At 37.5% G+C, this 27,834-nt stretch overlaps 1 protein-coding gene and 1 long non-coding RNA gene across 2 annotated transcripts; one reads left to right on the top strand and one right to left on the bottom strand.

The window, feature by feature from the left end:
* Positions 1–1,749: 1,749 nt before the first annotated feature.
* Positions 1,750–11,176, bottom strand: LOC143706240 (uncharacterized). Its single transcript, XR_013192955.1, has 4 exons — positions 10,632–11,176; positions 7,872–7,960; positions 5,475–5,627; positions 1,750–1,813 (listed from the first exon to the last, which is right to left on the bottom strand). It is a non-coding gene; the product is annotated as an uncharacterized LOC143706240 (long non-coding RNA).
* On the top strand, positions 9,653–20,541 carry kcna3a (potassium voltage-gated channel, shaker-related subfamily, member 3a). The gene is made up of 3 exons (XM_077197928.1): positions 9,653–14,183; positions 16,487–16,612; positions 19,211–20,541. The coding sequence occupies exon 1, from the start codon at positions 9,756–9,758 to the stop codon at positions 11,301–11,303; it is 1,548 nt and encodes a 515-aa protein (XP_077054043.1). The 5' UTR covers positions 9,653–9,755; the 3' UTR covers positions 11,304–14,183; positions 16,487–16,612; positions 19,211–20,541.
* The last annotated feature ends 7,293 nt before the right edge of the window (positions 20,542–27,834 follow it).

Below are 27,834 nucleotides of genomic sequence, written 5' to 3'. Positions count from 1 at the left end.
CTGACCTAGTTAGGATATGAAAGCTTGGATCATTTAAATGACAACCCTTACCTTACTTTCGGAGGCAATTTGGTTCCTCCCACTGCTATTAATATCACATACTGATTGACTTCAGTGTAATCTAAAACACTTAGTGATAACAGCATGCTAGTTTAAAGCTCTCTCTTAAACATCACATTGAAATTCATATACACACGGATGGAGATGCAAAAAGACATTTGATCAATATAATATACAGTGCATACAGCTGTTATGAACATGCAGTAGAATGCAGTTCAAAATGCTACAGTAATAATGCACAGATCAATCCAAGTTGCGCAACATAGCTCAAGTGCGTCATTATATTAACCAGAAACTTGAAGAGTGATTTGAGATTGTTTTTTAAGTGCGTTAGTTCAGGAACTGGAGCCAGTGGGAGTCCTGATGTCTTCCTTGCAATCAGTTCTTTATGGAGGAAGTCCATTCTGGTAACATTTCACACAGCTCACCTCAATTACCAAAATTAACACATTACCTGATGCCAGCAGTGAGCACTCAGGTTTCATTAGTGCAGGGTATTGCTATAGACCCACGCAGACACACTTTTAGCTTACAGTTTAGGTGTAATCACGCCATGTCATAAGGATTCTGAACTGTAAAAAGCCTCAAATAAAAATAAAAATAAATCAAATAAAAGCCCTGGTTACCACCCACAGCAGCCTAGCATCCTGGTGCTGACTTTTGTACGTGCAAACCTGCACATTTCCGTCAGAAATTTTAAAAAGTTGCTTTGTATAAGGGAATATTTCATGCTTTTTTCTCTCTCTTTCTTATCGGGTCTCCTCAGCTTGCCACTTAGCTTCCTTTATGATAAACCAGCTCTGCTCTTTTTGCATAATTCACTGTGCTATACCATAATTGTTGTACATGTGTTATTTTTATGGTATTCCCTATGTAACCCAGTATTGATGTTGAGCTGCAAATGGAGGATTTTTCCGGAAATTGTTTATTGGCAATAACCCATCCGCATATAAACACAGGGCATATATTTGTTATGTTATGGAAGCCTGTAGAGTGTGTCCAGGGTAATCTCGCTCTACATAATGAATACGCTCTGTGAGGTGCTCAGCTGCCAGTGTTTCCCAGCTCCGAGGTGCAGGAAGGAAGAGGTAAGAGGAAGAGGGGGCTGGGAACACGTGAGCTCTTTAATTCTGCACCAGGGGAAAACCCTTCTCAATTTCTGTGTGGGTGGATTATGGGTTATAAGTGTGCGAGCGTGCGCGCATGTATTATGCAGGAGCGTGCGTGTGTGTGTGCATGGCTTCTTTTTTTTCACATAAATAGATGTTGTAATATGTATGTATGTCAATTGCAAACCACGTGAGTGTTTTTCCATTAGTTTGCAGGGGAGGACAAGATGTCTACCTGTGTGTCTATGTGTGTGTGTGTTTGTTGGACTGTTGTGATAAATGAGACACAGGGGTAGGGGAACCTTTTTCCCCCTGTAGAGCAGATTGCATGTGTGTCTAGGCTTGCCTGTCTGACAGCTCCTATAGGAAGCATCAGGAGTATTGGGGGAGGGGGGCAGCCATCCAGTTGTTTTGAAGCACTTTGCACATTTATTAAAGTGTTTTAGGTGTTTTACACCAGAGAACAGGTTTGCTTGTTGGCTTTATATATACTTTATATGGCTGTTTATATCATATAATACAGTTTTAAAGGGATAACTTGTTCAAAAATGGAAATTCTGTCATCATTTACTAACCCTCCGTCGTTCCAAACATTCTTTCTTCGGTGGAACATAGAAGATATTTTACAGAATGTCCAGAGTGCTCTGTAAGGATACAAAATAATACATCATAAATACAACTTGTGCACTGTATTGCAAGCATTCTGAAGCCATTGGATGGCTTTTTCTCTAAAAATGCTACTTTCCGCATTAGGTTTGATGTCAATGGCAATAAACACAAGTACACTGACTTTTAAGGTATCTTTACATGTCTTTTATTCACTTTCATAATGGACATTTTTGATAGCCTCAGTCCCCATTACACTATCCTTCAAAAGTTAGTGTTTTGTTGTTGAACAAAAAAAAAGAATTTGTTGTTGTTGTTGAAACAAATAAAAATTTTATTCAGCAAAGACATTCAATTGTTAAAAAGTTAACATTAAATATTTAGATTTTAGTTTCTTTTGTAGTTTCTAAAGCGCATAAAGGTTTCCACAATAATATTAAGCAGCACAACTGTTTTCAACATTGATAATAATGAATTAATTAATATTTCTTGAGCAGCAAATCTGCATATAAAAATGATTTCTGAAGACTGATTCAGAGTAATAATGAATGAATTAATTATTGAATTAATAAAATAATACATTTTAAAAATATTTGTACTGTCTTTACTGTATTTTTCAGGGGCGTCGCTAGGCCCTTTTTTGTCCTAAAAATTTGTGATTTAATGTAGGCTACACAAATTCGTGTTCGCTTCAGTCTTTTTATAATCAGATTCAGCGCGTTCTTCATCTTCAATCCGCAGCGGCGCCGAGCCGAGCCGAGAGAAACAGAGGACAGGGTGTGTGTGTGTGTGTGTGTGCGTGTGTGTGTGTTCATCTGAGCCTCATTGGTCTGTCACTGCTCGTCAATGTCAGAATATTTGAGATGACCAATCAAATCAAAGTAGGCGGGCTTTGTGTTCACAGACGCTGCTGAGCGCGAATTTTAACAGTGCGACTCGACGCGTACGGTCAAGTGCGAGATAAGATGTAAGTAGCTAAACTTAACATTTCATATTTGACATTTTTTTAGGTCATAAATGTTAAACGAATGACAAAAAATAATCACGCAAACTAATATAGTTTTGTCTATTTTCGCCATTTTGAACTGAAAATACTAGGCCTATGTAACATGTAATGTAGGCTAATAATTAGTTTACTGTCATTGTGAGGGGACAAGAAGCATTAAAGCCGTTTTCATCATGTTAGACACAAGATTAATAATGAATGTGTACATATTGAGAATATAATACAAACTGTAGCCTATAGTAAATTTAAAAAGCTAAGCTTTAGGAGTGGAAGAGAAAGGGATGAAGAGACTGAGAAAAAAGATAGAGTGATGTAGATGAGGAGAGAGCAGGTATTGATAAATAATCTACTGCCCACTGAAATGGTTTTAAAGCTATTTCTTATCCTTTTTTTGGTCTTAAAAACGTCTTGAAATGCACATATCAGAGAAATAAATTTTTTTAACCCCCTACCAACCTCAAATTTAGGACCTCTTTGATTATAAAGCCCTGTCTACGGCCCTGTATTAGGCATAAAATCAATAATGAATGTGTAGCTTACATATTGTGAATGCAACCTATCAGTTGACCCTATGTTTACTTTCTTCACTGACAGACAAAAATGAAAAGCCTATATCAGTCAAAGCTCAGCTTTAGGAGCGGAAGAGACAGGGCAAGATAAAAACAAAGAGAAAAAGAGTGTGATGCTAATGAGGAGAGAAAAATAATCAGCTGCCTAAAAAACTGACATGGTTTTAAAGCTGTTATCCAATTTTTTTTGGCCTTCAAAACATCTTAAAATGCACATATGTAGATCAGAGAAATCAAAATTTTCTCGGGGAAAACCCGAACCCCCCTATATGGCCTACCTCACATTTGGGACGTTAGTGATTATAAACCCCTGACTTTGCATGGTAATGAAATTAATACTGAGCATTAGATCCTAAACTAAAGTGTTAACTTTTTTTTTTTTTAAAGAAAATCATACCCTAATTGGGGGCTTAAAATGAAAATCCTAGTGACGCCCCTGGTATTCTTAAATCAAATAAATACAGCTTTGTTAAGCATATAAGAGAAATCATACCAACCCCAAACTTTTGAATGGTAGTGTATGAGTGAACAAATCTGAAATTAATTGTAAGCTACAGTGAATAAAAGCATCTGTAAAACTCTATGCACTGAAAATATATAAAAAGACATTGATACTTTCAATATTTAATTGGCTGAACGAACAACAACCAGGGACACAACACTATAACACATTCAATACACTAACCGACTCACAACCGACTTGTGTATGCAAGAGTCATTGCAACATATTTGTTTAATATGCCAAAAACATGGAAAGCGTTTATTTGGTTCTGCTGTAGGAAATATATATATATATATACCGTATATATATACTAGCACTTAATTGCCATGTTTATCACACAGCAGTCAAAATATTACTCAACTGAATCTTTGGTTTATTGTTGGAAGTGAAAATAAGTGTCAGTCATGATGAGTCACCACAAAACATCTCTCAGGAAAATAGCAGCGAAATTAATATTTATTTGAGCCACAGAATAAAGGAAATGTCATCCTTCTGTTTGTTTTCATACTACTAACCGCAGAATGATTTACATTGACATGCCTAATGCCAGACGTTCAAATGAATCTCATCCGCTGCCCCGCTTGTTCAGTATGTGTTGACTGATGTGAACTCCACATCAAGCATTCTTCAGACATCTGCAGCTGATGAATCGAAACAGTCGATGTCCTCTGGTAACAGAAGCATGAGAACTCTCGCTGATGTAGTGGAAGAATGGATGAAAGACACATGCAGACAATCTGTGGAGTGTGTCTCAAACAGACCCGCTGTCAGGATAACGTTACGGGAGGTGCATTCACACATGGCCCCCCGAAGGGCATGTTGAGATATAACCTAATAGCCAGGAGGGAGATTAACCCGTCTATTCTCAGTCTATTTATTACACTGACAGAGCCCTAAAGAGGAGAGGTGTGGAGAGAAATAAAGAGAGACGAGTTACGGCCACTAATCTCCTTCCCTTTGTCCTTCACCCTAATATTCATGTTTCTGAAAGAAGTCTCTTATGCTCACCTTATGCATTTATTTGATCAAAAATACAGTAAAAACAGTAATATTGTGAAATATTAAAATATTTTAATATATTTTAAAATGTTATTTATTCCTGAGATTGCAAAGCTGCATTTTCATTAGTAATTACTCTAATCTTCAGTATCACATGAAGAAACATTTCTTCTTATTATCAATGTTGAAAACAGTTTGTGCTGCTTCTCTCTCTCTCTCTCTCTCTCTCTCTCTCTCTCTCTCTCTCTCTCTCTCTCTCTCTCTCTCTCTCTCTCTCTCTCTCTCTCTCTCTCTCTCTCTCTCTCTCTCTCTCTCTCTCTCTCTCTCTCTCTCTCTCTCTCTCTCTCTCTCTCTGCAACAAGCCCCACAATTGGCCACGCACACTCAAGTGCAAGTGATTTAGAAGTTCTTATGCAATGCCAGACTGGTGATGTATAAATTTCTTTGTTTTGCTTTTCTCATTTAACAAGAATAACACATACAAATTAATGCCTTACAAAGAACAATATGCATCATTTTGCTTGCTCATTCTCTTCTAATTGCATTTTTTTCTGCGTGAGATGTTACATTGTTTTCAAAGTAACTGTAAGTTTGTGTGTGCATGTACTTATATGGGAGCATACCTGTGAGAATGTTATATTTCCCCATGGTTAAAATGGTTCGCAGAGTTGAGGAGGTGTCAGCGATTACTCCCATGGAAATAGGTGTCCAAGTCGTTGATGTGTGTTTGTTTTTCTAATTACCATGGCAGCAGATGTTCTGATTGGTAGCACTGCCTAATTAGCAGTGGGGAGGAAAGAAGATGCATTCAATAATATTGCCAAAACATGAGACTTTATTCTATATAAAAAGAGAAGATGAGTTTGAAATGAGTTAGGTTTGACTCACAAAATCATGACCAAATCATTTTCAGCCAAAATCAGAGAAAAATAATTATATCTGCTAAAAGAAAATGAAATAATGAAGATAATTAAGACTTTTCATTGGCATTGTGACATATTGTCATTAAATCTAACTCCCAATCTTCATGCTGTAATGTAAATAAAACATAATTATTTAAAGTGCTCAAATATCATGTTGTTCTGCCATTAAATTAATTGATTTAAATTTAAGAAATCATTGTATTGCCAAAAAAAAAAAAGTTTTTTCTTTAGAATCTTCACTGAGAATAATAACAGTCATGAGAATTCGGGGGGGAATGTGCTTAATTGCCATTAAAATATGGTCTCTATCCAAAAAATAATATAAATGCAGTATTTTTGGTGGTCTACAAACATTACTTTACCAAAAGGCAAGTCTTTGACCAAAAAATAATACATAAAAAACAATAATTCAAGACAATATATGCCATTCTTTTTTTACTTTCCATACCGCACACAGTATCCTACACTCTTACAAATAAAGGTCCTTTATTGGCATCAATGGTTCCATGAAGATCCTTAAACATCCATGGAACCTTTCCATTACACAAAAAGTTCTTTATAGTGAAAAAAACGGTTCTTTAGATCATTAAAATGTTCTTCACAGAAAGAAAAATGGTTCTTTTAAAGGTGGGGTATGTTATTCTCTTTTTTGTCCATTTTTTCAAAATAACTTGAAATCCTATTCCTAATCCACTTACAGCCACTGAGTTAGAAGCACTGAAATGAAAATTAAGCAATTTAATCAACTGTGGAACGGGCAGGACTTCAAAAACTCCAGCCAATCATTTCCAAGACCACCTGGAATCATTGGACAGTAAGTTGGTCAATCAAACGGTCGTACCACACCCCCCTCCCCCCAGCGTACGTGACCCCCTTCGTGCGCATACTCAAAGCTCGTGACGCATGTGCATCTCGTCAGTAAAGCCGGTTCCATGATTAGTAGTAAATCGTCATCACAATCTCTCGCGCATCTGAGTTTTCGCTCGTGCATGATTGCGCGTCCATGTTCTTCCAATGGGTGGAGTCAGAGCCAGCGTTGGAGGAAAGAAGGTAGGACCATTTGAATTGTGTATTTTCAAAATCTGCTGGTCGTTTTCCGAATCACATACCCCACATTTAAGAACCGCTCACTGAAAGGTTAAATTGGGGAACCCACAATTTTTCTTCCATGGTATTTCTGTGAAAACCCACTCTTCGAACCTTTATTTTTAATAGTGTAGATGATGACTGACCAGCCTTTGAAGATCATAGCCATAATAGTTAAAAAAAAAAACACAGATATCCACACAGAGATTTTGCCATTCTTTTGCTATTAGGCCTGTCTCTGACTGCTGACAGTCTAGAAAATATTTCTATATCCTGCACTGACCTTGACCAATGTGAACATGTAATGATCTCCAGCTTAGCCTCCTGATCAGTGACCCCAAACCCTCATCGATTTCTGCTTTTGCTCACCAGCGAGTTGCAAATTAGAGGCACAGAGGCCTTACATTTCACCAAGCTAATATTTACTGGACAGTCTAGACACAATGTCTCATAGCACTTAATCTGTATTTTATTTCCCTTCCCCTGTTGTATTTTCTGCTGCCTTTGCCGTGCAAGAATTCATAAAGCCATCTGACCAGTCATTTAAAGAATAGTTTCACTTTAAATTCTGATTATTAATGCATTACTATTTGCAGGCACACACAAAGGGCAAAACCAAAAATGCTCATGAATATTTAATTACTCTGAGCTCTTTTTTTACAAAGATGAATCACCCCTGTGCTCTCTTGATGGCTCATGCTGTGCAAATAACCTGTTTAATCAATGGCTAGCCAATCCCTGCTTGTGCAATCATGACACACACCAGCTACCGATCACAGTGGAGAACGGATTCCATTATCAGAAATGGGGATTGCTTAACATGAGCTCAGGAACGAGGACACACAGACAGAAACATAATCACGGAAACAGGTTCCCTCTTGAGTTGAGGACCAGTATGTGCTTGAATGAGATGAAGAGAGAGGGTGAAATGTAGGAGAGAGCTGCCATCTTAACAGCTCTGTGATGACGATGGTGAAGGCTGAATATGAAGAGAGTATCTGTACTACTCACCCTCTCCTCCCTGCGTGTCAAAGCGCTCATTGAAGATAAGATTGAGTGCAAGGGACACATCAAGGCTCACAACATCATTCTTCTCAAATCTGAAGAAAAAGCAAATTCAATGCTGTTTGGAGGACTTATCTGTCCTTGCAAAAAGATGTTTCTGCATAAATGTGCTTTTATTGACTTTGCAGTGGTGAAGGTTGTTCTACTGAACACTACAATAAGCATATAAGCAGAAATAAAGAGCCTTTGTGAGGAAGTTTTTTTTCTCTCAAACGTTTTTTCCCCCCATGAGGAGCTTATAAATCAGACTAAATTATGTTTTCTGGAAATGTAAAAGTGCAGAAAGTTTTCTGTGATGGGTAGTTTTTAGGGTAAAAAATATAGATAGAATATAGGTATATATAGAATATACAGTATTTACAGTATAAAGTGTCTGTGGAATGTCCCCATAAAACATGAAAACACAATGTGTCTGTGGTTGGGGGTTACACTATATTTTGAGGTGTCCTTGTGTAATTATACAATTAAGTAGGCTACTAAGTAATAGTAATTAACTAGGCTACATGTACTTCCTATATACTGGGTTAAGGACATAGATATACATAGTTACTTGCATGTAACTACGCATAATTGACTGTTATTACTATAGTAACTACATGTAAAATGTGTAAGGGTCACTGTAAAATAAAGTGTTACCAACTACTCAACAACCCAACTACCAAAAATTACCAGACTCTTTTCGCCTTGATAATTTGACACAACATCGTGAAATAAACGTCTAACTGCGAAGATGTGATTTTCTTCCGCAGATACAGGTCAGTCTCATCATGTTTTCCTCCCTCGCGTGCTCGCTGAAGCGCGCGCACATCTTCAGCACCATGGAGAGCTCCGTTGTCTTCATTGGAACGTTCAGCCACAAGACAATAATTCATGCGTTAAGTCATCATAACCATCATAATGTATAAAAACGGGAGTAATTGTTTAGCTAAGCTATTTTTGCAAAAATGATAAAACAAGAACACTTGCGTCGTTTAAGCAAACAGACTTATGACATCATTTGACATAATTTCGACACGCTCTTCCTTTTGTAAACAACACATCGAATGGCATTTTATCGTGACAACGTTTGTTGTGCTATTAGGATCCTGCGAAGTCGGGATCTGTTGTTAAACCAATATGAGATTCTGAGACACAATTAGTTTCTAGATGTTTTACATTTTTATTTAGCCTACTGTATTTGTCATTTGCAAATGATAATGACAGATGTGTCGGTCTGCACTCTTATAAGAAGATTAAACTATATATCAAACTAAATAAACTCGGAAATCGTGCTCGCCTGAGGAGGTAGCCTGTACATTGCAACAGTTACGTTAAGTATCGAATGGGAAAACGTTATAGGCTAGTTTTGTAAAGCGTTTTTAAGATAGGTGACTGTTAGTTACATGTCGTAAAGGCTTAAAAGATTTTGGTTGCAAGAAAAGAACCTTAGAACAAAAAAAGAACATGCATTGCTTTAAAAAGTCTTTGTATAATTCACACACTGTGTGGGAGAGCACGTCTTTGGTATTGTGTCAATTATTTAAACTTGAGTGGTGTTGTGTATACTTTATGTGAATGATTTGCGTAATGCGCGCAAGGCAAAACACAATGGCGCGCGCGCGCACAGAGAATCGACTATCTTTTCTTGTTGCGCTCCGATTGGGCGAGTGTTGGAAATGTGTCAGGCATATGTTTGCCGTGGGCGGGAGTAGACATGTCTTTATAAAGCTCCGTGGGGCGGCGACAGTGTGTTAAGAAGCAAAAGAGAGCGCGCGACAGAGAAACCCTCAATTCACCCGATGTTAGGTAGGGGAGGCGGGTCGCCCTCTGCCGCTCCGTCTCCTCACCTGTATGGATGACCACTACAACCTCATTGACTCACCCTCAGCCAGCCACAGAGGGAACAACGCCGACAACCACGGGTACGCGGAGACGGAGAAGGACATCATGACAGTGGTCGCGTGCGAAAACATGCTGGAGGAAAGCGCGGGGCTGCCCAGTCACCTGTCGCTTGATCGATACGAGCCCGACCACGAGTGCTGCGAGCGAGTGGTCATCAACATCTCGGGACTGCGCTTCGAGACCCAGCTGAAAACTTTCAACCAGTTCCCGGACACGTTGCTCGGGGACCCGAAAAAGAGGATGCGCTACTTTGACCCGCTCAGAAACGAGTATTTCTTTGACAGGAACCGACCGAGCTTCGATGCCATCCTGTACTACTATCAATCAGGGGGGCGTATTCGGAGACCCGTGAATGTGCCCATTGATATCTTCTCGGAGGAAATTCGCTTTTATCAACTTGGCGAGGAAGCCATGGAGAAATTTCGCGAGGACGAGGGATTTATCAAAGAAGAAGAGCGACCTTTGCCAAACCACGAATTCCAGAGACAGGTTTGGCTTTTGTTTGAGTACCCAGAGAGCTCTGGTCCTGCAAGGGGAATTGCTATTGTGTCTGTTTTGGTCATTTTGATTTCAATTGTTATTTTCTGTTTGGAGACCCTGCCCGAGTTTAGGGATGACAAGGACCCGACTCCTGTCTCGCCTATTGTAAATGGCACTGGTCCTTTTGTGTCCAGCACTTTCACAGACCCTTTCTTTGTGATCGAGACCCTTTGCATCATCTGGTTCTCTTTCGAACTGCTCGTGCGATTCTTTGCGTGTCCCAGCAAGGCTACTTTTTCCAAAAACATTATGAATATTATTGATATTGTGGCTATTATTCCTTACTTCATCACTTTGGGGACGGAGTTAGCCGAGAGCCAGGCCAACGGTCAGCAAGCCATGTCTCTCGCCATCCTCCGCGTGATCCGTCTGGTTCGGGTCTTTCGCATCTTCAAGCTCTCGCGCCACTCCAAAGGCCTCCAAATTCTCGGCCAGACCCTAAAAGCCAGCATGAGGGAGCTGGGACTCCTCATCTTCTTTCTCTTCATCGGGGTCATCTTGTTTTCCAGCGCCGTATACTTTGCGGAGGCTGACGACCCTTCCTCGAGTTTCAGCAGCATCCCTGATGCTTTTTGGTGGGCTGTGGTTACCATGACCACTGTCGGCTATGGAGACATGCATCCAGTAACCATAGGAGGCAAAATTGTGGGTTCTTTGTGCGCCATCGCTGGCGTATTGACCATTGCGCTGCCCGTCCCTGTCATTGTGTCCAATTTCAATTACTTTTATCACCGGGAAACCGATGGGGAAGAGCATGCACAATACCTCCACGTCGGCAGCTGTCAGCATCTCAACTCCACAGAAGATCTGAAACGGACACAGAGCACATCCTCACTCAGTAAATCGGAATATATGGTCGTAGAGGAAGGAATAAATAGTGCTTTCAAACAGACAAACTACTCCAACCAGAACAATCAAAACTGTGTGAATATTAAAAAGATTTTCACAGACGTGTAAATCATGTGCAGTGCCAGACAGTCTTACAACAATCATCATGATGGCACCACAGAAAATGTAAGGTGCCGCGTTATTAGGGTACGACGGGGCTAAAAGCCCCCCTTTTTTTGTTCTGGTCCCAAAGTATATGACAGTTGAAAATATTTTTTTTTTTTACTTAATTTGAATAAAGTAAATGCAACAATTAGTATGTTTTGATTTAAAAGGCAACTAGAGGGAAGAATTTGTCACCATATGCAAATACTTTTGATATAGGAAGATATTTTTAGAGTAGCCCTTCCAAACCGATTAATCGCGATTAATCGCATCTAAACATAAAAGCATCTAACTTTTATGTTAGATGCAATTAATCAAGATTAATTGATTTGACAGCACTATTTTAGAGTAACATTTAAGTACATATTTGTTCAAAATTATCACTTCAGCGAACCATGTAGCTATTTTTAGTTTATTTACTCATTTTTTGGCATTTCATGGAGCTACAATGTAAGCACAGTCATATTTCACATTGTGACTGAAGCAGTTACAGTAATATTAGCCCTCTTTTCACAAAATTAAAACTATTACCTCCCAATTACAGAACACAGTTAGTTGGACTACAAGTAGCAACATCAACCTTCTGTAACTGAGTTTTTGGTTAAGTTACACTTATTCAACAGGTACTGAAAAACTATAGATTAAATCAGCTTCAACAGGTGTTTAGGAAAGTACTGTGGTCGTTTTTGTTGCTTTTCAGAGTTTTGGGAGTAAGTAAATCAAAGGGCATTTTACCCCCGATGGCCTTTAGATCCGTTGTACCCTACATGTTTTAGACAAGCCAGCATAATAGACTGAAGTAAATCGGGGCGCTTTTTTGGTAGAAAGGTGCCAAACTCAGATTCACGTGTTGTATTGGTCTACAGCACAAAGGATAGGGTTCAGGTCAGGGAGTAAAAAGAAGCACCACTCACACTGCATATATTGTGCTCGTTAGTCTGCGTTTGTTACCAGTGTTAACATATAATCATCATAATACATTAGTATTCGCAATATCTTACGTTTTGTGGCAAAGTGAAACAACCGAATATGTGTCGCTATTAATGTGAACAAACTGAAGATAATGCTGTGTTGATCATATGTATTTTGTTGAATATATGGGTGATTCAAATAGGGGAAATTTCTGTCATTTAGGATGATTTTAAAGAAAAACGCTTTTATTAAAAAAAAAATCAATAAATCAAAAATCCTATCCTTGTTTTAAAGAATAGATTAAAATAGTTTTTAATGTGTCTCTTTAATAGAGTGAAACAGTCGGGTTCCACAGGGTAAAAGCCCCATTATTTCAGCTTATTTTTAAAATAATCATGTTTACCAGCAGAATTCCTGGTGAAAAACTACATTACCCATAATGCTGTAGAGAAAATGACACCAATCAGTTGAAAAAAGTAACATGAACCAAAAAAGCTCTTTAGCTCCGCCCACTTCCATGAACACTGCGAATGACGTAATCGAGTCAGTCTCTCTAAGCTCTCAAAATACTTAAATGTTTGTATGTATAAGTATATTTTGCAATAAACCTAATATATATATATATATATATATATATATATATATATATATATATTAACATTTGTAAATCTATAGTTTTATATTTTTCCATTGTTTTTAATTCGATTATGCTGTTCGCAATGCTTCATGGGATTGTAGTTCTTTCCATCATTAAAGCAGTTAATTACACAGTCTTGAACTTCTGTATTTTTGTCAGATTTAAAAAAAAAACTTTTTTGCTTCAAATGAAAGTTTGTAGTGTTGTGATTCACCTCGTAGCTAATTGGCTTGTTTCATGGCTTATAATACTTTAACAAAGACTTTTTAAAAATTCCTATGGGAAAAATGAATGGAAAAAATACTTCTGGAACCAGCGCTGCTGAAAAAGGAGGCGGGCACTGTTGATCTCCTCATTTAATTTGCCAGAATTGTCTCCTACTATGACTTTTTAACTTCTCTTCTACCATACATCTATAATGAAATGTAACTTAAAATAAACCATATTTTTTATTCATTTGCTATTTATGTGTAAAATTAGAATGTTTTTATAACAAAGAATTGCTGTCCCCAATACTGCTGTCACTACAGATTTTAGTTATTTATTTATTTTTTGTCTTTTCAAGACAATGTTTCTACATGGTTATGATAATATGTGACATAATATCATTAATATTTAGAGTTAAGAAGAAATCATGACCTTAGAGTGGATTTCTATTAGTGTAGATACTGTTTTAATTCTGAAACAATCCATTTATTATGTATTTTTAAATTAGGTTTATTGGCTCATAACTGACTAACTTTTTCTCAAGGTTATCAAGGCCATCTGATTTTTATTCCATGATAAATAGCATAGATTAACGTAGATTAAAAAAAATTCAAAAAGTATATTCAAAAAGTTCCCCTAATTGAAGAATCACCCAGTGCAGACTCAATGAATGTGAAAAAAACAATACGCTTTATTAATAATGTAATCAAAGCTACGTGTGTCTATTGAATTTGACTTGCCTGTACCAAATGAAATTGGTTTGTACCGAATGAAAGGAAATAGATCTTTGTTTTGTGATCAAGTTATTCGGTGTGCGAAGATATAGTCATCTCCAGATTATGTAAAAAATCACATCACATCTAGCCTAAAAATAGTGTGTTCACGCTTTCCCCTCAAAGTGAGACGTCACAGTGGTTTTGAATTATGGAAAAAAGAAGCAGCTGAAAAGAAGGCTTAGATGGTTGGTGAAAAAAAAGCTGTTGGACTCGATGGAATGGCAGACTACAGAACGGAGACTGAAAGACTGAGAGAGATCACGCCTTGAGTCCGCCTTGTGATGCAGTCTCCATGGCGACTACGTTTCCTGGGTAACCCCCGTTAATGTTACCATGACATCCTCCCCCGTTGTCAGAGCAACGCTCCAGATGGTTCACAAAGCCTGACTGGCAAAATAGAGCGTGAGAATTGTGATCAGAAAAGGATCAATCTGAATCCTTTATAAAATAATGTAACACAGATTCTGCAAATAATTTGCATAAGCTTGGGTTTGCCAACCATCGAGAGCTGATGCACTCCCACATTTTTCCATTTCTTAATCTTTAACAAATGACTGAATGTGTTGCATATGAAACGATTGATATTGGCGAAACGGACCGACAGAGAGAGACAGATGAAAAGCACAAAATGTTGTGCATGCAAATTGCCTGCATGACTCCAGAGCGTGAAGTAGTTTGTGGTGGATTGTTGTTATCGCCCGTGGCTCGGGTGCTTTTCCTCTGTAGCTGTCAAAGCGTGAGTCTGTTCAGGTTATGGGCTCACTCACGCGTTCCCTATTTCGTTCTCCTGTGGAGAAAACAGGACGCACGGTGCAGCGTGAGCTGATTACCGGAGATTTCACGCTGACACTACCGTCGACTGGTGTAAGAGGACGCACGGCAGTCCGCCACACACGTTCCAAACGCTCAGTCACAGAGAATTACTCTCAGCCTGTAGACCTGTGCTTTTCTGTCACAGTTGGCATTTCACACTACCTAGAATTAGAGCAGAAACAGAAGACAAGCATGACTGTTATTAAATTCATTCATAAAGAAAACAACTAGTTTATTGCTGAATTTATTTTTAATGAGTTTCTTTTAATCTAATAATTTGAACAGATTCTTAAAGGGTTAGTTCACCCAAAAAGCCATCAAGCCATCCTAGGTGTGTATGACTTTCTTTTTTCAGCCAAACACAATATGAGTTATGTTAAAAAATATATCTTTATAATGGGAGTGAATGGTACCTTAGATTTTGAAGCCCAAAAAAGTGCATCCATTCATCATAAAAGTAATCCATACGACTCCAGGGGGTTAATGGATTAATGACCTTCTGAAGCGAAGCAATGCATTTTTGTTAGAAAAATAGAATATTTATAACTTTAAATACTAAACACTGGCTTCCGGTAATGGGCGTACACAAGTCGAGTTTCGGCAGAAGAGTGACCTCTGACCCGACATATGGCGTATTGACGAACGCAAGCAAAACAAAACACCCGTCACGAAAGTCTAAAACAAGAATTTTAAAAGAGAAATGTGGGAATTTGTTGCCGAGTCCTATTTGTTTGAACCGTGAGAAGCGTCTACTCTCATTTAAGCTTACGCTACTCCTACATCCTACGTCATGTGTCGGGTCAGAGGTCACTCTTACGCCAGAAAAGAATAGTTTATAAAATTATGAATATAGATATTTTTCTTACAAAACTCCATCACTTCACTTCAGAAGGCCTATATTAACCCCCTGGAGCCGTATGGATTACTTTTATGATGGATGGATGGATGCACTTTTTTGGGCTTCAAAATCTAAGGTACCATTCACTCCCATTATAAAGTTGGAAGAGCCAGGATATTTTTTAATACTCCAATTGTGTTTGGCTGAAAGAAGAAAGTGATATACACCTATGATGGCTTGAGGGTGAGAAAATTATGGGATAATTTTAATTTTTGGGGGACCTAACCCTTTAATACCAGATGTTTTTTACTGGTATGAATCAAATAGGTCCTTGCTGACTTGTTGCTCAGTGCTGCCATCAAGTGACGTGTCCATGCAACAGAACAAACCACTGCTCAGTTGACAAAGTATTCCTGTGCAAACCTTCAACAAATCTTTAACCAGCTAGACCATGGACACAAATTAAAAACATACATGAATTTAAAATAAAATTAAATATCTGGCAACAATGCTATTTGGAATGCAACGTTTTTGTTCCTCACCACAAGCTTTTATCTGTCAATGTGGACAAAATGACAAAAGTAAATCCTGGCCGATTTAATGTTCTCTCCATACTCGGTCCTCTGTCTCTCTGAAACCTTCAAGCATCCTTGTGTCTAGGAAGGGCTTGTCTATGATGTTTTCTTATTATAGAGTATGTGTGTTAGTTTGCTGCCTGCACTGGCTCTCACATTTGCGAGCTGGTATAGCCTAGGCTACTCGAGGCGTTAAAATGGAAGCTTGCCGTCTGAGGTGTTGTGGCTTGCATTACACCTCTCAAAACTCACGTTGACATCCAAAGTCTCAGAAGTCCATTAACTCTTTCCTAAAAGGTGCTGATAACAATGTTTAATCCTTCTTCGATAAAGTTAACTTCCTTCTTGTGTCTGTGTGTGTGTGTGTGTTGTTGTTGTTTTTTCACAAGGATCAAATGGAAGTATGTCCACTGGATTTCTAGTGTTTGCCGATGACGGATATTAGGATAATAAGACAAAGTGTGGAACACTATTGTGACGTACTCCAAAAACATGAAGGCAACAGGATTCAGAAGGTAAAGCGATTGCATTTTTTTCTGGTATTTTTTGCTGTCCAATATTCTTGGGGGTGCTAGGCTAAGTGTTTTATTAACAAAGTTCAGGAGGAGCACGTTCAGATAATATAGCCTACCTAATCAGCATGAGAGGAGGCCTTTATATTGTCGACTTACATCATCTATCCTACGACAGTTTTTCAGCATCACTCAACCACCCCAACTCTTCCCTCTCGATTGTTCCTATCCCACCCAGGGATATGGCTGGAGTAGGCTACTCTGGGTTCAAGCTAAATTCCGAGCCCGGAGCTCTCTCTCACTCGGACAGCATGCTAAATATGCATATTCATTACTCTGTCTGATTAAATGTGTGAACTCGTGAAAATCCAGTTGATTCTTAGTAGAATTGTGTAACCCTAATTGTTCACATATGCGGTTAAAAAACGAATTTAACATTTTTAATACACAATTTTCTTTTTTTAAATGTTTTCAAATGTAGTTTATTCCTGTGATGTCAAAGCTGAATTTTCAGCATTATTATTCCGGTCTTCGGTGTCACATGATCCTTCAGAAATCATTCAAATTTGCTGATTTGCTGCTTAAAAACATTTCTGATTATTATTATCAATGTTAAAAAACTGTTTTTGTTGTTGAATAGAAAGATAAAAAGAACAGCGTTTAGCCTATTTGAAATATAAAGCTTTTATAACATTTTAAATGTCTTTACTGTCACTTTTGGTCAATTTAATGCAACCTTACTGAATAAAAGTATTAGTTTCTCTATGAGCACAGAACTTATACAGCACATGCCAACTGATTTTAAATATATAGGGCATATGATTTTTGTTCTGGAAGACAACAAATGGATTATTTGGCATGTGGTGAATGGAATGTATTATGTGTGGTATTGATTTGCAGATGAAATGCCATTTTCCCTGCTGAGCTAAATAAATGAAGTTAATATAAAATTAGGTTAATATACGGTCATTGAAATTAAGAATAAAACAAAGCAAAAAAACAAAAGCAATTATATCATGATCATGACTGGCATTATAAATAACTATTGTGTATATGTCAAAACTATGGAGGATTTCAGTCTCATATCTTCTTTATTCAAGCATACTGCAAAGTACTTATTTGATATACACTACCTTTCAAAAGTATGGGTTTAGTAATTTTTTTTAAATAAATTAAAACGTTTATTCAGAAAGGATGCATTAAATTATTCAAAAGTGTTATATTATAAAATATATTATAAAACATTTCTATTAAAAAAATATGCTGTTCTTTTCTATTGATCACAAATGCACAACTGTTTTCAACACTGATAGCATATTAGAATGATTTCTGAAGGATCGTGTGACACTGAAAACTGGAGTAATGATGCTGAAAATTCAGCTTTGGCATCTCCAAAAATAAATTATGTTTTAATATTCATACTGAAAAGTTATTTTATTTTAAATGTAATAATATTTTAAAATAGGCCTACTACTGTTTTTACTGTATTTTTGATAGAATTTTGATAGAATAAATGCAGCCTTGGTGAGCATAAGAGACTCCTTTCAAAAATATTTTTAAAAATCTTACCAACCCTAAATTTTTTAATGGCAGTGTACTACATAAATAAGTTTTATTTCCCTGATGTAGTTACTGGATGTTGCGATGCACATACTAATTTTTAGTTTAGGTTGAGCATGGCAGGTGCATTGAAATAACATTACTACAGTGATGGCTTCAATATCTTGCATTAGAGTAAATTAATGTGTTAACAAGTTCATTTTGCTAGCAATTAAAAGTAAACACACTCCAGTGGAGAATCGTGTCGCATCAAACTCAGCCTGCAAGCGTGTGTGCTTGTGTATGCTTATACATAATTAACAAATTATATGTAATTATTGCAAGTTATTGCCAGCGAACATTATTATTTAAAGCTTTCATGAATCATGAGTCATAGCATAAAAGCCTTTGTGAGGAATTCACCTTATTAAGTGGAGGATCAAATTGCGGAGATGCTTGATCCACATCCGACCTGTTCCGGCACAAATTGCGCCCTTTGGGTGTATGATTTCAAGACATTTTTCCTGTTATAATATGAAAACAAATATAAATTGATACCCTTTTACAGATAATTATGAGTACACAAAAGTTTTTGTTTACTTAACCCAGAAGGTTCTATTAAATAGAGCAGATTCTTTTCACTAATGCTTGTAATTCTGCCTTGATTCTTAAAGCTTTTGGCGTTGTTGGGTTACTGGAGCAATTTGTCACTGTATTCATTTTAGGTGCATGTGTTCGCTCTCACAATTGTGTAAATAATCTCCTCCAGTCATCTCGCATTTGCTCTTGAGTGATATGACTGTTCTATCATTGTCGCGTCTGCTTCGGTTCATTAATTAGCCAGAGACAGAGGTTGACTAAAAGAGAGAGTGAGAGAATCCTGACAGAGAGACATTAGAATACAGAGCTGTGCTCAAGTAGGCGATGTAATAAAAGTCTCTCAGCCTGAAAGATGTGTTTACCTCTCACTTGAGCGTGTGAATAAACTGCCTCATTTCATCTGTCACATTCCAGCAGCGTTATACGTTTGTGTTTGTAATACGTTGCGTGTTGTTTCTGCAGGCTTCGGGAGAGATCCACGCAGTGCCTAGGACCAATGACCAATAGAAACGGAGGCCTTGACCTTTCTGCTACCAAAACAGCAGTGAACTCACCTTCAGACAACACAGAAGATGCTCGCATATCTCTACTGCCACTGTATATTTACATCTGGCTGGATCACAGTGAGCCGAACTCTAGAAGTGGCCTTTTGGGGGGTAAATTCTGCAGGTTACCAATTAATAAGGAGAAAGCAATATGAAGAGAACTGAACTGTTGGACATGAGCTGATAATCTATGAAACTACTGCCCTCTGCTACCTGGCAGATATTAATCAAGCTGTTTTATGGTGTCCATCATGTATTTACAGTTTAGCTGTTGTTGTGCCAGATGTGAGAACTGTGTGAAAACTAAATCTTTCTTGCTCTTTGACCATATAAATAATCAGACTGTTGTTTTTCTTTTTCTTTTTCTTTTTTTTTTTTTGTCATATATTGCCTAAATGATATGATGAATTCATCATGCTGAAGTACTTCCATATACAGTGCTTTAAGCCCCACTTAAAAATGTGTGAAGGTCACTGCATTAGATGACAAAATATCAAACTGTGCACACTTTATGCAAAACATTTACCCAAAAAAAGATGTTTAGTAGGTTTTAAATGATAAAATGCTTGATGAATTGTTCAAAAATACAAAGGGCCAGATTTGGAGTTTCCTTTTCAGATATAAAATTAATAGGAATGAGAGGATTTTAATGAATCATGCAAGGTTTACTAAGGTTTGCACTAGTCAATTTACTGTTTTTTGCGACATTTACCGCACAAAAAACAGCATGTCTTAATCCAGACTCTAATTTGCCCCGCTCTTGACAAAGTCTTAGACTGGTAATCAAAGTTAGTGTATCACCATGGTCACTGTGATTTTGCCAAGTAAGACATGTACATATTTTGTTGATCCTGGAACAGTATATCTGTCCGAAAAATGTAGTGTTATCCCTAACCCTACCCATAAGTTATCCCCAAAATCAGATGGAAATGACAGGTGAATGACACTGATGTAGAAGACCCTGGTTGTATATAAGCCTAAACTTGACATATTGTAAACTGTAAACTTGTCCCTTAAATATGGTTGGTTGATAGGAATGTTGTTCCAGGATTAACCAAGACTTTGATCCAGGAACATGTTGTACTTGGTGAAATCATGTTCACCTCATGTTCATAGCTGGCCTAAATGTGCTGATCTACACCTGTGGTTACTCTGCTAGGACACCTGTGTGAACTTTAAGAGAACTGATTTCATACATCCACTAAAAATTACCAAAACAACAGTTGATTAAAAGACACTGATCAACAATGGTTCAGAAAAGTGAAGATAATTCTGCATTTGAGTGTAGACGACTCTAGGTTTGTGTTTTATTATATATATTTCACTAATAGGATTTTTTTTTTTTTTATCACAAACCTGAAGTTATAATGATCCAGGTCCTAGGGCTTAGGTGGGGTAGGCAAATCCTTACAACAAAGCTGAACTTTAAGTCACAAAAGCCTCTTCCATTACAGACAGCAAACCAAACCATCTTTCCACAATTTGAACAACTGAGCTCAAAAATAAGAATTAGACATGTGGAACCCTAAATACTTATTTTTTCTCAAATACTAAGGTGCAACAGAGTAGTGTTTGGCCGCTGAAGAGTCACTGAGTTAGTCTGCTAGTTTCAGACCTACAGCGGTCCCATATGGTTGGGATTTGGCCAGAACAACCCGCAGAGCCTCAGAACTGCATGATCTCTCTGGATTTTACATGAAAGGACATATTTTTGTACACAACATTACTATTTCACATCACTTTATGCAGCATCATGTTGTAAATTAATTTGATGTCTTCAACTAAACTGAACTTTCTAGTTGTACTTGATAATGTAAAAAAAATAAACTAGCAACCACCCAGAGCATGCTAGCAACCACATACCATCGCAAACACCAAGTAAGACCCTATTGTGACCAACCAAAACGCCCTGGCAAACACATACCAAAGCAACACCCTGATATAGTTCAAGCGAAATCAAAAAACAAACTGGTGTGATGTCATTTCGAACAAAATCAGGCCAAAACTCTCTTCTTTGAAGTGGAAATCTTCACCAGTTCATTTCATTTGTTCAGTTCGTCGAGGTCGGATGTTTGCGAGTAAAAATACAAGGACACACTTGAGAGCTGCTTTATAGTAGAAAATGAAGCTGAAATTCTAACCGAAAGAGAGACTGACACTTTTTTATGTTTAGTACTGTAAAAATGCTGCTTTAAAGTGATCCATTGTATTGCCATATAAATAAACGTGACATGACTTTAGTGGAGTGCCGAATTGCAGAGCTCGCGCAAACATCCATATGGCTATGATCAGATGTTTTCTTAACTACGGTTTTCTCACCACTGTCATTTTTGTTGTGCGTTTACTTGGATATTGAAAGGAAAGTGCGAAACACATATTTACATATTCATCTTAACGCCGCTCTCAGCAGCTTCAGGATGTTCGCTAACAGTATAGAGCAACAGTGCCTGCCCCCTTTTTCAGAGCACAGTTTTTTTCCATTTATCTTTCCCATAGGGATTTTTAAAAAGGCTTTGTTAAAGAGTTATAAGCCGTGAATAACGCCAATCAGCTATGAGGTGCATAATAACATTATAAACTTTGATTTGAAGCAAATAAATAAAATAATTTTAAAAATAAGCTAAAAATAAGCTTTAGCTAAGCTAAAATCATACGGGCTGGCGGCTTCATACTATCAATTTATAATCTCGTAGCTCACAGTAGGTCAGTCTTTAAAGTGAAAATGAATTCAATTTTATGGTGTTGTACTTTAAACTGCTGGTCACTTATTTCAAAATTCTTTTTACCCCTAAGTGAAGAACGAAAAAGTACTACACCGCACGTATATTGGGGACTTAAACAACTACCTAGTAATACCCTAGTGACCACCCAGAAACTAGCAACCACCTAGCAACAACTTAGCATTAGCAATACCCTATAGTAAAAATAGCTTTATGGAAGCAGAAAGTATTTCTATCATGCATCTATTAAACCTTTTCATAATGTACAGTAATAGGTATCCTCTAACATTAAATGACCTGAAGATCTTGATTAGTGTACAGAGGCCTCAGCGCGTGTGCGTGTGTGTGTGTGTGTGTGTGTGTGTGTGTGTGTGTGTGTGTGTGTGTGTGTGTGTGTGTGTGTGTGTGTGTGTGTGTGTGTGATAATATGATATCTGCTGGAACGAAACAGCTGAGCCAATGCATATGTGACCGGGGGGGGGGGGGGGGGCAGCTGAGGCATGTTATGTGTGTGTTTGTTCACACAAGCATACGTGTCCTCCTAAAGCTCTCCTGCAAAGGCTGGGGTCTTCCCCCTCTCTCTCTGTGTCCCGCTCTGCCATGCACAATCCCAGAAGTGTGTCATTCTAGCTCTGCAGTAACTCCCTCTGACAGGCTATTAAACCAGTGGAGATTGGACTGTACGATAACCACTTTAAGTGTAAAAGCTTGGAGATGTTAAACCCCCTCAAATTTATAAAAAAGTTGTGTGCTTATCACATTTGGTCTAAAGAGCAATCTGATCTGTTATCTAATTTCATTACACTTTGTTATCTTTATGCTATGGTTCATAAGTGTAGCAGCATACAGTGGTGGTTAATCTCCCTCCAATGTTAGTGAGTCCCTTCACATTTCACCACATAATTAAAGACATTTAACATTACAAATATTTCAAGGATCATTAAAGTATATAATGACAAATAAGGACATTTTCCTTTATGTTTTTTTTTGTATGTGCCTAACCATAATGCAAAAATAATGTCATGCAACCACAAAAAAAAAAATTCTTATTGTCTTTTTGATTCTATTGATTTTTGGGTGAAATATGACCCGGCTTGAAATTATTTACTCTACTAATCTTGGTCTGGCGATTGGACTTTCAGTTGCAAGTTAATATTAACTTTAAGGGCAGTTCCTTATTATGGCTCATCAAAAATAAAATACATCAAGGCAAAATAAAAATAAAAATTGTTAACATCGAATTGGATTTGTCCTACCAGTCCACAGACAGTGGTATTTATGTCTGTGGGCTGAACAGGAAATGGAGTGTGAAATTAAAGGGAGACTCCAGGAGCACATTACAGGTCTGCCCTTGATGACACTTAGAGAACAGAGCAAAGACTTTATAATCCATGAGGTCCCCTGAAGTTAAAAGAAAAAAAAAACTTGACTTAAAAGCTTTGTGGTCCAATAATGTACCACAGGAATAGGTCAATACTGACCAATACAATAACAGATAAAGGGGGAAATAGCTTATAAGTTGAGAAAAGTGAAGGTCAATTAAAGGAAGCTCTTCAAAATGGTTTAATAGGGAGTCATTACTCGCTCCTGTCTTTTAGAAGTGAACAGTTTTGTGCTCTGGTTCAGTCTTCTGGTTGGGCAGTTGCTTACTGGCCCAAGATAAAAGAACCCACCTCCAGGTCTCTGATGACATGGTCCGTAGATGCGGCTCGGGTCTACCCTTCAATTGTTTTATTATCAAGCAAAAATAAGGTAAAGTCAATCTGAATGCTTGGACAAGGTATTATTATTGGATGATTTGAGGTATTATTCACATCCATTCAAGATTACATGCCAATACTTAACACTTAGATTTAGAAGTTTGTTCAAATCACTAACCATAAGAATGAGAAAATAGGTTAAATAATTGGTTATTAAATGGATAGTTCACCCAAAAATGAAAATTCTCTCATTAATTACTCACCCTCATGTCGTTCCAAACCCGTAAGACTTTTGTTCATCTTCAGAACACAAATGAAGATCTTTTTGATGAAATCTGAGAGCTTTCTGTCCCTCCATTGACAGTTACGCAACTACCACTTTGACTCTTCAAAAGTTCATAAAGATATCGTAAAACTAATCCATATGAATTGAGCGGATTAGTCCAAATCTTCTGAACAGACTCAATCGCTTTTTTTCACATATAAACATTCATCACCTCACACATCAGTTGAAGCTCAAGCATGTTCGTTTGACGTGCGAGAACCAATGAGGTTCATTCTCGTGTTACGCAGCACGTTTGAGCTTCAGTGAGAACCATTGGTTCATTCTCGTGTGTCAAACAAGTTCAGTTGGACTTCTATTTATGTTCGCTGATCAATGTTTAAATGTGAATAAAAGTCTACATTTAATTTGTTCATCATATAACGCTATCGAGTCTCTTCAGAAAATTTAGACTAAACCACTCAATTCATATGGATTAGTTCTACGATCTCTTAATGAGCTTTTTAAAGCGTCAAAGTGGTAGTTGTGTAGCTCTCAATGGAGGGACCGAAAGCACTCAGATTTCATCAAAAAGATATGATGAACAAAAGTCTTACAGGGTTTGGAACAACAAGCCGGTGAGTGATTTATAACAGAATTTTAATTTGGGTGAACTATCCCTTTAAATACAATCATCTTACTTCATGAGGATGTCCATTAAATACTGAGTCATGGCTCTTTCTTTCCGCCTCAGTTGTGGATCACTTAGAAAACCCTGCAAGCATGATATCACATCTGTGGCCCAAAGCCAGTGATTCCTCAGTCTGTGTGATGTCATCACAGCTCTCATCCCCTCCAATCTGTCTGTGGAGGGGCTCTAGGTGCCTGTCGCCATAGTAACAAGAGGACCACCATCCAATGATGGCAGAATGTAACAGTGGAGACTGTCTCTGTATACGTGGGCTTTCATAATCTAGTTTTATTCACAAAACTGTGTCTTGATAATATAAATGTGATTTTAAGGTGACTGCAAATAGTTTTATATTATCATGTTTATAATATGGGATCAAGACAAATAACTATTCATTATGTAAGATTTGTTTCTTTTCTCCATTACACGCAGTTAAACAAGTTGTAATGTCATTGTCCATATCTGTATGGGGGGGTGTCGCTGCAGGTTGGGATGGATCTGCTGCAGTGAGAATGTGACCTTGAGCTGATTCTGGATCCTGGATTCCTGCCACTATCTGCAACCTCCTGGCTCAAACTCAAGCAGTGCTGAAAAACAATGAAGAATCACTCAGACTTTTAAGATTTATGAAATTATTCATTATAAAACTCAAGTTAAATATGCATGCTGAAATATTTTTTTGTTTTGGCAACAAACACAAAGAAACCTGCCGTGTCACCCTAGTGACTCGAGTCTTTTGAATCCATTTACCAAAAGATTGTTCAGAATTGTGCACTGATTCAGTGACCCTTACTACAGATTAAAGATCTTTACGTTAGCAGATAGTCTTTCAATTGTTGTCCAAGTTTACATAATACATGTCATTGAATTGATTAATTAAAAAAAAAAAAACACTGTGCAAATCCACTTAAAGTGATAGTTCACCAAAAAATTTGCTCACCCTCAAGTTGTTTCAAACCTGAAAGGAATTTCTTTTCTTCTGCTAAACACAAAAGAAGATATTTAGAAGAATATGGTTAAACAAACAGTTGATGTTCCCCTTTGACTTCCATAGTATAGAAAAAAATACTTTGGAAGTCAATGGGGTCCATCAACTGTTTGGTTACCAACCTTCTTCAAAATATCTTATTTTGTGTTCAGCAGAAGACATAAACATGTACAGGTTTTGAACAACTTGAGGATGAGTAAATGATGACAGAATTTTCATTTTTGGGTAAATTATCCCTTTAAGCAGAGATTTAAGTAAAGTGTTTAAGCATCTTCCGAAAAATTTACAACAAAGCAGATTTTTAATTTTTCATCCGTTGTGTAAACTGGCAAAACACATGACTTAGTACTTAGCTCAAATTACTGGCTACTATTACTGTTATCACATTCAAATCAGAGTATATTTGATTTTACATAATCTAATATTTTAAAGTTCCCCTGTGGTGAAAATCAAGTTTTTAATGTTGCTTATATGTCTATGTGGAGTTTTTAATATGCTTTAAGACAAACCATGTGCAAATTCATAAGACAACACAATTGCAGAGTATTTTCTCCTTAAAACTAGTGAACCAAAGACAGTCTCAAAGTTTAAAATCGTTGGTGTTTCTGACGTCACAAACTACCTTGTAACCAATCACGTCAATGTGTGATTGTCAGTGAGTGGATCTCTGAGCTGGTGCAAGTGAGTGGAGGCGGGGCTCATTTGCATATTCATAGATATACGTGTATACGTCATTTTGGTGATGAAAGATGAGTTTTAAGGGATACAATTATTGACCACAGGTGGACTTTAACCAAATTGAACCGAATAGTATTTTCTTGTAAAAATACATAGTATTTATTTATTTACAACATTTTCCAAAGTGTTAAAATATTTGTTTAATTGCATGTTGAAAAGCTTTTTGTTGTTGTTAGAAAGCCTTACTAGCCCCATATAATATCTGCAATAGCAAAATCTGTTTTTCTCTGCATCACTCCACTAAAGATAAAGTGAATATAAGATAAAGGGAAATTTGATTAAAGCAGCAAATCTGTCTTCACTCCTGGTCCTGTTCCTCAGCTCAAAGCACCACATGCAGACAGGATAGTGCAATTTTTGTAATAGCCTTAAAAGCTTTTCCTTACCACCACTCTTAACTCAACTACTATAGAGTAGATCGACTGCATTGTCCCTTGTGACTGAACTTGTATATTTGTGTGACTGTGAGAGGGCTTCTAGATTGACCCAGGATCAATGGGGCTTCGCTCATGCTTGTGTCTTATCTTTGGCCAGTCTTAAACACATCTCACCCAAGCACAGAATTACACGAACCTCTCAGTTTTAATTAAAACATGTGAGCTAATGCAAGGCGAAGTGCATGAACACTCCTTTGTATTGGCATTCTCATGAATAATGGCTCAGCCGTCAGAGAGATGTCCTGAACATGTGTGCATGATTGACATGCAGGCTCTGGCTATAAAACAAACAGCGATGAGCCTGTCACAAACCCCTCAGCACAATTTGTATGCAAAACCATCACTTGAAAGCACAGAGAATTCAACCAATGCAGTAAAGGAAATTAAACATATCAAATAACAAATCATTAATTTGCAATGCAATCTATAGGTTGATCATTTGTGAATCAAATGTGAAATGCAACAAATTTAAATGAATGAATCAAATTTCACAGTGAAATGAATCCGGTTTTGCTGCATGAGCTGTAACCACTCTAGGGAAGAAAAGGGTCCCTTACTGATTTACCACTGCAGCAAATGGCCGTCAGTGGTTTCCATGCCTCAACTTTCATATCCAATCAGTGTAAAAATGCCTCTGCTTCATGGATAGACAGAAAGGTCAAAATTTTACTCCACAGCTGTTCGAAATACAATTTCTGAAGTATAAAGTATGCCTATTGTGCACATAGCCTATAAAGATTTACAACATTCATGGAATACACGGATAGCCTACGTACAGTATCTGTGCATAATTGCATATACTCTAAACAATTCCACAACTGGGCAGGTATATTGTGCAGTATGCAGTAAACAGTACACTATTCCATTTCGTTATTTCACTGACATCAAAAAATGGTACATAGAAGGGAGGCTTTATACACACATATAGCCTATACATATACATATATAGGCTATATACATACAATTGAACGTCCTGCTTATACTGATGCGCATACTATCAAGGGA

Source organism: Siphateles boraxobius, unplaced genomic scaffold (assembly GCF_051911475.1).
Source record: "Siphateles boraxobius isolate OS27281-9 unplaced genomic scaffold, OSU_SipBor_1 41, whole genome shotgun sequence".
Classification (NCBI taxonomy): Eukaryota; Metazoa; Chordata; class Actinopteri; order Cypriniformes; family Leuciscidae; genus Siphateles; species Siphateles boraxobius.
The sequence above is the reverse complement of the archived record's forward strand: the minus strand, read 5'-3'. Positions and strand labels throughout refer to the sequence as shown.

Excerpts from the sequence above, each read along its gene's own strand:
- kcna3a (XM_077197928.1), top strand. The coding sequence starts at position 9,756 with ATGGATGACCACTACAACCTCATTGACTCACCCTCAGCCAGCCACAGA.